At 28.8% G+C, this 11,013-nt stretch overlaps 1 protein-coding gene across 1 annotated transcript in view; it reads left to right on the top strand.

Annotated features, from left to right (window-relative positions):
• The first annotated feature begins 2,820 nt into the window (after positions 1 to 2,820).
• Positions 2,821 to 11,013, top strand: part of LOC100210778 (peroxisome proliferator-activated receptor gamma coactivator 1-alpha) — a 45,236-nt gene continuing 37,043 nt past the window's right edge. Inside the window, exons 1-3 of the mRNA XM_065793608.1 lie at positions 2,821 to 3,465; positions 8,107 to 8,170; positions 8,321 to 8,377. Coding sequence (XP_065649680.1) covers positions 3,295 to 3,465; positions 8,107 to 8,170; positions 8,321 to 8,377 — 292 coding nt within the window. The 5' untranslated portion in view covers positions 2,821 to 3,294. The remainder of the gene's footprint in view (positions 3,466 to 8,106; positions 8,171 to 8,320; positions 8,378 to 11,013) is intronic.

Below are 11,013 nucleotides of genomic sequence, written 5' to 3'. Positions count from 1 at the left end.
AATCTTGTTGTTAACATAGATCATTACATAGAATTGTTCTATTTCACATGATAAATCAGAATTTGAACTAAAACAATCTGCAATGTAAAAAAAGTCAGATTTTTATATATTCTTTATATAATTTGTAAAGGGCAGCTTAAATGCTTAAATAGACTTAGACCTCCTTAATTCTACCCTTTGCCCCATTTGTGACTCATGGCATTTTTTTTTGATTTTATAAACGCTCTTTTCTATTCTCATAGAACAAATACTCTTGAGATTTTTTTTTGTAGTATGAATCTAAAATGTTTGAACGGGCTGAGACAACCTCAATTTTACCCTTAAGCTTCATTTATGACTCATTGCACTTTGTTAGGATTTTAAAAAAGCTCTTTTCTATTGTTATAAGACAAATACTCTTAAATAAAAAAGATTTCGTTTGATCGACACGACATAAAACCTAGTGGTCTCTTCGGCACACAATGTACTAATCGTTTTATGATAAATTTGAAGAGATCGATATAAAAAAGAGTACAAGCTTTTGTTAAAAAAAATATCGATATAAACATCTATTTAGGGTTACACATTTTATCGAGATTTTTAAAAAGAAAAACAGCGTATTAATTATCAGAGTTTAAATTCCCTTTAGGGTTACATAGGCCCGTTGCAAGCTTTTTCATGCTTGATATAGGTAACTTTCAGACATGGAGCACGCTCCAATCATTTATAAGTTTATGTTTATGTCAAATAAAGAACATTTCAAAAAAAAAATTCAGATGAACGGAGCCTGGGAACAAATAAAGCCCTAAACCCCCTGCCCTTAACGTAAGAGCAACGAGATTATAATTTTTTTTCTTTTTTACTTTTTGTAGCTAAATTTATATTAATCGACAAATTTCAAATTTCAAGCAATAATCTCTAAGTCTTTGATTGTATGACCCAGCAAAGCTTACATTGAGGGGGTTTAAACTTATATTGTCATGATTTTTGAACATTAAGAGATTATTGTATGAAATTTAATACTTGTCGATGAATATAGATTTAGTTATAAATAGTGAAAAAAATATTTTATAAACTCGTTGCTCTCACGTTAAGGAGGGGGGGGGGGCGGTTTAGGGCTTTATTTCGGGAGGCTAAATAAGCGCGAATTGGCATATGTGCAAACTGCCATAAGTGCGAAGCGTTGCAAAAACTGGCATAAGCGCGTACTGGCATATGTGCGAATTGGCATAAGTGCGCCAAAAGATTTTGCAAACATTGACATATGTGCGAATTGGCATAAGCGCGAACTGGCATAAGCGCACCGAACAAATTTGCAAACATTGGCATAAATGTGAATTGGCATAAGTGCGAAATGACATAAGTGCGAAGCAGTTGCAAAAACTGGTAGAAGTGCAAACTAACATAACTGCAAATTGGCATAAGTGCGCCGAATAAATTTGCAAATATTGGCATAAGTGCAAATTAGTATCTCGCACTTATGCCAATTCACACTTATGCCAGTTTGCATTTATGCCAATGTTTGCAAATTTATTCGGTACACTTATGCCAATTCGCAATTATGCCAGTTCGAACTTGTGCCAATTTTTGTAACTGTTTCGCACATATGCCGGTTCGCACTTATGCCAATTCGCACTTATGCCAATTCGCACTTATGCCAGTTTGCGGTTGCACCATTTGCACTTATGGCAGTTCGCACTTATGAAATTTGCGCTTATTCAGTCGTCCCGTTTTAAATACTTGTTTAAAATCAAAGTCCCATGTCTGCTATTTTTCAAAGTAACAGGCCCGTAGCAAGCTTTTTTTGTTGTTTGAGAAATGTGTGGAGTGTGCTCCATGTTTGTAAGCACATGGAGCACACTCCAAACATTTATAAGTTTATGTTTATGTCAAATAAGGAACATTTGTAAAAAACTCAGATGCCGGAGCCTGAGAACAAATAAAGGGGACGACTGAACAATAATAAATAACACAGGTCAACAAAAAATTTTTTTTTTTCTGGTGCCGAGCAAACAATTTGTTTTTTGTATAGCATTTCTCATTTTGATTTCAAATATGCAACTCTTTTTTTACCATCAGGTCAAGTTGTAAAGATATTTAGGTTCAAATCTTAAGTATTTAAGGTAAAGTCACTAATATTGTCGAAAAAAAAGTTATTCAAAAGTATGTCAACCTGGGTCTCAAAAGAAGCGTATTTTCATAGAGATTTTAAAAATGTTATTCATTTGTAATAAAAATAAGTATTTTGTGTATTTTTGGTGAATAACATTCTGTTGACTTTTTTTTAAGAGTCTTTAGCATTTTTTCACATAATTTTTTTGTCAATAAATTTTAAGGAAAAATATTTATGTTTTCTAAAATCTCTATGAAAATACGCTACTTTTGAGACCCAGGTTGACATACTTTTGAATAACTTTTTTTTCGACAATATTAGGGACTTTACCTTAAATACTTAAGATTTGAACCTAAATATCTTTACAACTTGACCTGATGGTAAAAAAAGAGTTACATATTTGAAATCAAAATGAGAAATGCTATACAAAAAACAAATTGTTCGCTCGGCACCAGAAAAAAATTTTTTTTTTGTTGACCTGTGTAATTTTTACAAATGTTCCTTATTTGACATAAAAATAAACTTATAAGTGTTTGGATTGTACTCTGTGTCTATAAGCTACTTTTCTCAAACAACAAAAAAAGCTTGCTACGGGGCTGTTACATTTAAAAATAGTAGACATGGGTCTTTGACTTTAAACAAGTGTTTGAAACGTCTAGTTGCGATACTTACAACTTTATTTGTTGATATTTTTTAGGTAACACTCTCCCCCGCATTTAAAGTATATTGTATTAGTGTACAAAACATGGTTGCCGATAACGCGTGCCACATGACTTTAGTTAAACATAGTTTGAATCTTATATGACTAATAAAGTTATGAATTTAATTTGTCAGATAAATGCGTATAATTTAAATAGAGGTTTTCTTAATTTTACAATTTTTATATCTTTATCAGGTAGAATACGTAATTGAAAGACCCTCAAGCTGTTGTAAAATAATGTTTATAAAAGCCATATAAATATTATCTATTGTTAAGAGAAGAGTATATTATGAAAATTTTTAGTTTTGTTTACATGTATTGTGCAGATAGTTTATATTGAGATTTGATGGTTATTAAGCCACTGGATACATTGTAATCGTTAAAGTTGAAGTAATTTAAACGTTTATTCATTCAATGTGCTTACTTGATATTGTTTTTTTGTACCACTGTCAGCAGTGAAAGTGTTTGAAAGTTTTTATAAAAGTTGAAATTAGTTGAAGAAATGTGTGAAAATCCTATGGCTCTGCCATCAAATAATTATGCTAAAATTAAAGATGAATCTGATATTATCAAAGAGACTTATACCCACATCATGGAAAATTCTTCAGATAGTTTCTGCAATATTGTTAATTCTGATGTTTTTAGTGCATCATTAACTGAGCAATTAGAAGAGGTCAGACTATTTATAATATTTTAAAAAAAGTAAAATTTTAGTACCTAATAGTTTAGTGTTTATTTTACTAACAGCAAATGACTCAAAATAGGTTAATGTTTATGTGACTTAATTTGAACCTATATATAGATAGATTAAAAAATTAAAATATAAAATTGAAAAAAGTGTCAAAGCTGTTTTAATGTTAACATAAAGCTTTTTGTTATTTTATTAGTCCACTAAGAGTAGATCGATGTTACTAGACATTTTCTCCCCTTCCCTGTTTTTATGATTAATTATGATAGAAAGTTCATAATTATAAAAATAAGATGTTTAAATAATTATTATTTATAAACAAAAGCATCCTTAAGTTAATAAAATTGTTTTGTGATTAGAAAACAGTTTTAAAAATTTAGATTAAATAAAATAGTTAAAAACTAAAATGCAAAAATGTATATATATATATATATATATATATATATATATATATATATATATATATATATATATATATATATATATATATATATATATATATATATATATATATATATATATATATAACACAATTATACATTTACATAGATTTAAGTTCTCCCATTCAGCCCTCAGAATTAGGGTGGGCATTTGGCAATGCCAACCTAGACATATTTGACGTCGGCAAAAAATTGCCGACCTTGTTTCTATGTTTTATGGTAAAAGTTTTGTACCAAATTTTTTTTGCTGACCTGATACTGAACTCTAAAAGATTAAGGATGGCAAATTGCTGACCTCATTTGCCGGCAAAAAAACCTCATTTTTTCTAATTCCGAAGGCTGCCCATTTATAAATATTGCTTAGTCCTCTATTTAACTTTTTCTATGAATATAATTTTGCGTAGCTTTTTCTGTCAGATGTTTTCTTGCTTTTTAACTTTCTTCTTTGCTTAATGTTAACTCTCAACCTAAATAGTGGTTGCTTGCAGTCTTGTTAACTCTCAACCTAAAGTAGTTGCTTGCATAGGTTTAAGTTTTGAAAAATTCAGTGTTGACCTGCTCTTAAGAAATTCTTTTAAAAATTTGGCTCTACTATCTTGCTACTTGATGTTTGGTTTACAATTCTGTTAGTTTGGTTACCAGTTTCTTTAATCTGTTGTTTGATAGTCCTGTATTTAGTTGTATATTATCAAGAGCTAGAGTGGTTAATTTTAGATTACTTGATAGTGGCTGGGCTCTACTTTGCCTGAAACCAAGACATAAATATTTTATCTTTATATTAATCTTTTTTCAGAAAGTTTAAAACTTTCAAATTATTCTTTTTTAAAGTGATTAGAAACTTGTTCCTTCAGAGGATAATTCTTTATTGGAAATAATTCGAAATGCAATTTGTTTGGCTGCTCTAGCATCTTTTGCTGCTAAAGGCTGAAGGTTTTCCCTGAATTTTATTTGAGAGCATTGTCGGGGCAAACTTTTTCCTAAAGGGCAGAGGCATGTGCTGCAACATACATTTGGTTCTTTTTCATTGATGATTTGCTCTTCAAGAGGATGTTTTTCTTGCAACTTTGAACGACCAATTTGGTAGATTAGGTAACAACACATCGTGCCTCTTGTTTCAAGCCTCACTTGTATTTAATTGAAATTAAACAAAGGAGGGAGTAAAACTTCTTTACCCTCTTGTTTCCTGCGCAAAATTGTTCTACACGATTCGCAGAGTCCTTTTGGTACCTGAAAATCACTGATATTGATCTTTATCTTGTACAGTTGACATATTCGATCTGTTTAGAAAGCAGTAAGGTGTCATTTTTTCAGGCAGAGCAAGCACACAAATTTTCAATTTTTATTGTGAACCTTAGCTTGATTTAGCATTATGGCAATTCACTAAATCCAACTTTACTAAATCAGGCTATCCCTTTTACAAAATACAACCTGAATTTATATTGGATAACAATCCATTAACATATCTACAAATATTATTAATTTCAAATGATTAAAATCAAGGAGACATTTAGGGTGGAATGCAAGAAGTGAACTTGAGTCAAGTTCGACTTGAACTTTACATTGTAACCAATAGCGGCAGAGTATGGGTTTTCCCCTCAAAAAATACTCTGCCGCTATTGGTTACAATGTAAAGTTTAAGTTGAACTTGACTCAAGTTCGCTTCTTGCATTCCACCCTTACTTAAAATACAAGGAAATAATTCTTACATAATTTATTCCTTTTAAGGAAATAATTTAAATTAATGACACTTGACGTTTCACAAATTAATGACTTTATATTACTTAATATTAATTAATGACAAAATGACTCATCTTGCTGTTCAAAGGACTCTTCTCTCTTTCAAGATTTTCCTCAGACTGGCCCTCCAAACTTTTTATTTGTCAATTAGTTTAGTTATCTTGTCTAAAGTTTTATATCTTTTTATGTAACTATCTTTATAAAAGCTTTTCAACCTTTTTTTAACATTTTCATGCATTTTGACAACATTTTCTAAGGTTTAAATACCTTAAAAAATGTTGATATTTGTATGTAATGCATAAGCCAAGTTAAGCCACACTTTAAATAATAAATCAATATTTTGGTCTATAAAATGAAAATGATAGTTGTAGCAATAAAACAATTATAACAAAAATTCTTGGTATGACATAGTAGAACACTCATGTAACCATTATTTTAAAAATAATGACCAAATACAGTAATCCGCAAACATAAATAAAACCTGCCATAAATTTTTAACCAGTTGACCAATCCAACTGAAATTTTATCATATTATATAAAGTGGTTCTCATTTTACAGGTGTTTTTATTGTTGTACTATTAAGTCAAAATTTCACTTAATTTGAAAATTCAAATTAACTTATTTTTCTGGCAAACAAAATTAAAAGATTTTAAAATTTTCATCACAGTACCTTGATATGTACGCTATGTATAAGTGGTATTCTTGAGTCAGCTAGGTTGGCATTATCAGGATCCCTGCTAGCCATGTAATGTTCTTATTTTTTTTATGCAATGTAATAAATTGCATCATTTAAATTGTTTTTGTTTACACATCATTTTCTTGGGTGAATTTATAGAATCAAAAAAATGCCATTCTACAGTTACCTCATGATCTTGTTTTTAATAACATATTTTAGGTATGTTTTTAATAACATTTTTTATAATTTTTGTATTATTAATGAGGCTGTCAAAAATTGTGAAAATGCTTGCCCAGGTACTTTTCAAACGAACAGGTGGGTACACTGGTACCCTTTAAAAGAACAATATTTTTTATAAAAGTTCAATTTATAGTCATAGTTAAAACAATAGTCAATAAAAACTTATTTTTTTTTAAAAAAAGTGATTATTTTTTCAAAGAAAATGTATACCTTTTTAAAACATATTAAATATGGTTTATTCAACTGAAACTTGAATTTCTTTGAGTTAGCTTAAAAATAATTATGATTTCTATTTTCCAGGTTATGAAAGAATTTTTTTCTAGAGATAAACTAATTAATGGTTGGAGTCACATTGTAGTTAACTTGAGAAATAATATGTGAGTTTCTACCCCATCCCTGAAATATATGTAATGCTTGAAGTAATTTTTTTTTCTCTTTTTAATGTTTTTAATGCTTCATGAATTAAAGAATCAACTGAGTTTGTTTTGTGTTGTAGATGATCTGAAACCCTTTTACCTCTTTTATCTCTTCATCATCTTTATCTTAGTAAGATAAGTAAGAAACACAATTATCAAAGTTCTGCTGTCTTGATTTGTTAATTCACATGCAACTAATGTCAAGAGATCTTTATAGTATGAAAGATCTTGTATTTTTAATGCTAAAAGTTTTGCATTCTGGTGGTACTCACAAACACTTTCAAGAATAATACATAACTTTGGTTTAAGTTTACAAAACTTAAAAAAGCTAATTTTGACACCAAATTTTAATGAACTCTAGGTATAGTTCTTTCATATTAATAAGAGACTTTTGAAAAAGTTGTCTTTTACATCAACTTGGATCAAAAGATACTGTTTCTTTCCTGGTCACATTCGAAAGTATTCATCTGATTAGGAGAAGTTATGAGCTTGATTTTTTTTATTTTTTCACCAATAGATTTTCCCTTTTTTTAATGGTTCTGCCAATATGCCATGCATTTTTTTCATATACCTTGCTATTCTTTATATTTATCTAAATCATTTTCATAATTTTTTGTTAAAAACCTAGGTTTAGGTGGTTTTGAAGTAAAAAATTTTAAGTTGTAGCTGCAGACATTTTAAGGACTCTATAACTGCTTACTGAATTATATCTTATCAATAATTTTTTAAAAATTAGCAAGCCTACCATATAACTAAAAAAAAATATCTTCTCATTTCTTAAATTGCTTATTTTGTATAATAATTCTTCAAAAATCAACACTTTGTAGATTTGTAAATAATTTTTTTAAAGTTTTTAGGTAGCAATTATTGATAAAATGTGACATTAAACATTTGTCAATTTTTTGCAAAAGTAAATCTAAGGTTGCATATTATAAAAAACTAAAAAGTTTTGTAAAAAATTTAGTTTTAAATTATGAACAAAACATGTTTTTGCTACTGAAATGAACCATCTCAACTCCACTTGGTATAAAATGTACCATTATTATTGTTTACTTTAAGTTTTTGTTACTGTTTTTTGACTGCTGCAAAATTAAAACTATACTATTTTTGCTTGTAGATTTCAGATTATCAAGAAATGATTCAAGGAGAATGTCTTCTTCCAATTTCAAATTCAATTTCAGGTTTGTGAAAAAAATTCAATTATTCATTGCTTTTTACGTTAACAATAATAGATATATTTATAAAAATCTATTTAAAATTTAAAATGTTTTCAAATGTTTTTTTTATGTAGTATGTTTTTTAAATTCATTTCAACTAAATTCTAATTTTAGGAATTGAAGCCAGTGACATAGGAAATTTGCTAGATCAATTTTTGAAATATGAGCAGGGTAATGTATAGTTTTAATGAAAATTCACAATGTGAAAATAATGTATGGTAGTCAACCCTCAGAATTAGGGTCGGCATTGCCAAATGCCGACCCTAATTCTGAGGGTTGAGTTAAAAAAATCTCTTGACATTAGTTGCATGTGACTTAACAAATCAAGACTGCAAAACCTAACTGTTGACCTAACAGGGTCTGAGGTTGGCATTTTTTTGCCGACCTCAGAATTTTAAAACCAAATTTTGTTTGCTATTTCATATAAACTAAAAACGGCAAAATTTTATTTAATTATAAAATTATTAAATTAAAAGCATTAAAAGGCAAAAAAAATGTTTCATTTCAATTCTAAACAAAGTAATTTAAAAAACTAATCAGCAAAATAAACATTTTATTTAAACTATCAGAAAGCAACCCGTAATACGGGTTATGGTGGGTCTGTTACTTAATTTATAGTGGCTGTTTTCCACAATTTAAAGTTGCAAAACCTTAACTAATACCCTTTTAAAAAAACGCCTTCAAATTAAAAAATTAAACCATCTGTAAAATTAAAATAAAAAGTACGTGGAGGTAAAATAATTTACAAATTATTTAACGTTATTTGAGTAATTTACAACTGACAGGTGATATCAGTGTAAGCCAGAACTATTTTCCTCGACATTACTAAGTTGAACACAATACGTTTTTAGTTACTGACACAAAATAATAACACTTCATCATGCTTTAAATTGATGAAAAAGTAAAGCTAAATTTTTGTTATATTTTTTATGACATGAACTTTAATTAATAAGGTTAATATAAAGTGAATGTACATTATACATGAGTTATTAATTTTTTGGTATCCCCTTGATACATGTTTCTTTAGGAAAAGAAACATGTATCAAGGAAATTGTCTTTAAAACGATAAATGCACACAACTAAATAAATTTATTATAAATAACTAAGCAATTGAATACAAATACTTTTCAAACAAAAAAAAGTTTATTCACAATCAAACGTATATAACAAATTAAAAAAAATATGTAAACTTTGATCTTTTATATTGCATTAATGTTTCATATGACAAACCTAAAATAAAAATTGTAACAGATAAGTAGACATAACGGGTGATGCGGAAGTTATCGGACAAATCCTAATTTCATTATTTGAGCATAATAATTAGTTTTTGTGGTTTTATGCGTAAGCATAAAAGTTCTATAAAATATAAACTTTATTATTTGAAACACAATTATTTAAAATGAGGTTAAATGCAGCTGAATGAGAATCTTTTCGAAAGCGACTAAAAATGTTTTTTGTAAAAAAACCTAATTTAAAAAAAAAAAATCGTAAATCATTTTGAAAAGGAAGGATTTGCTCGAAGTAGAATATATGATAACCTTAAAAGACTTAAAACTGTTCAATCCTTTTTTTGATAGAAAGCACCCTGGTCGTCCGACATCCTGGACTAGAGAAAAGAAAGCCGAATTAATGAGACTTGTCAACAATCTGAAAGGGGTCAGTCAGAGAAAAATAGGTATTAAATTCGGTGTAAATCAATCGATAATTGGTCGTCAGTTAAAAAAAATGAATACTAAATATAGAAAACGTGAAAAGACTCCAAAATGCACTATAGAACAACAAATAAAGGCAAAGAAAAGAAGCAGGAAACTAGTTAACCAACTCTATAACACAAAATCGCTTCTGGTCATTGATGACAAAAAATACTTTTGTTTTGCAGGGGACAACGTGCCTGGAAATTCTGGATACTACACAAACAACAAAAAAACATGCCTAGAAAGTGTTCGTTTTGTAGGAAAAGAGAAATTTCCAAAAAAATTATTAATGTGAATAGCCATATCTGACCGTGGTATGTCCGAGCCATTGTTTCGCACTTCCAAGACTGTAGCAATCAATTCATCAATCTATATTAATGAATGTTTAGAAAAACGACTTCTTCCATTTATTCACAAGTATCATGGAGACTTTAACTATTTATTTTGGCCAGATTTAGCAAGTTCTCATTATTCTAAAGATTCTCTAAATTGGATGGACCAATATGTCTATTACGTTGATACAGAATCCAATCCCCCAAATGTGCCTCAAGCACGACCAATTGAAAATTTTTGGGGACATTTGGCACAGAAGGTTTACGAGGGAGATTGGCAAGCTTCAACAGAGCAAGTTTTGATTGGTCGCATTAAACTAAAACTACAAGTAATTGATTTAAACTTTTTACAGTTGCGTATGAAAGGCTTCAGAGCAAAATTGAGATCAATTGCAGATGGCGGTGTTTTTTCATATAAAAACTAATATATTTTTATTAAAAGATAAATTCTTTATTTAAAATAAATATAATAGTAGTTTGTTTTTTTATTTATAAATAAGTTATTGACGTTTTTATTTTGTCCCATAACTTCCGCATCACCCGTTAAAAGAAAAAAAAAACACAAAAAACAACAGGAAAACAATTTACCTGCATTTCGGCAACCTATCGTCACACTTAAACCGCTGTCATGATGCAGCTTGTCGGTGTTGTTTTATGACATTATTTCATGTTGGCTTTTAGTAAACTTTAGTTTAATTTAAAAGACATTACAATAGATTTAAAATATTTAAAAAGCAAAAAACAAATGCTTCAAGGAGCCAAACTAAAAATATTAAAGATA

The sequence above is a fragment of the Hydra vulgaris genome, chromosome 03 (genome assembly GCF_038396675.1).
Source record: "Hydra vulgaris chromosome 03, alternate assembly HydraT2T_AEP".
In the NCBI taxonomy this organism is placed as follows: Eukaryota; Metazoa; Cnidaria; class Hydrozoa; order Anthoathecata; family Hydridae; genus Hydra; species Hydra vulgaris.
Note: the sequence above shows the minus strand (reverse complement) of the source record. Positions and strands in the feature narration are given on the sequence as shown.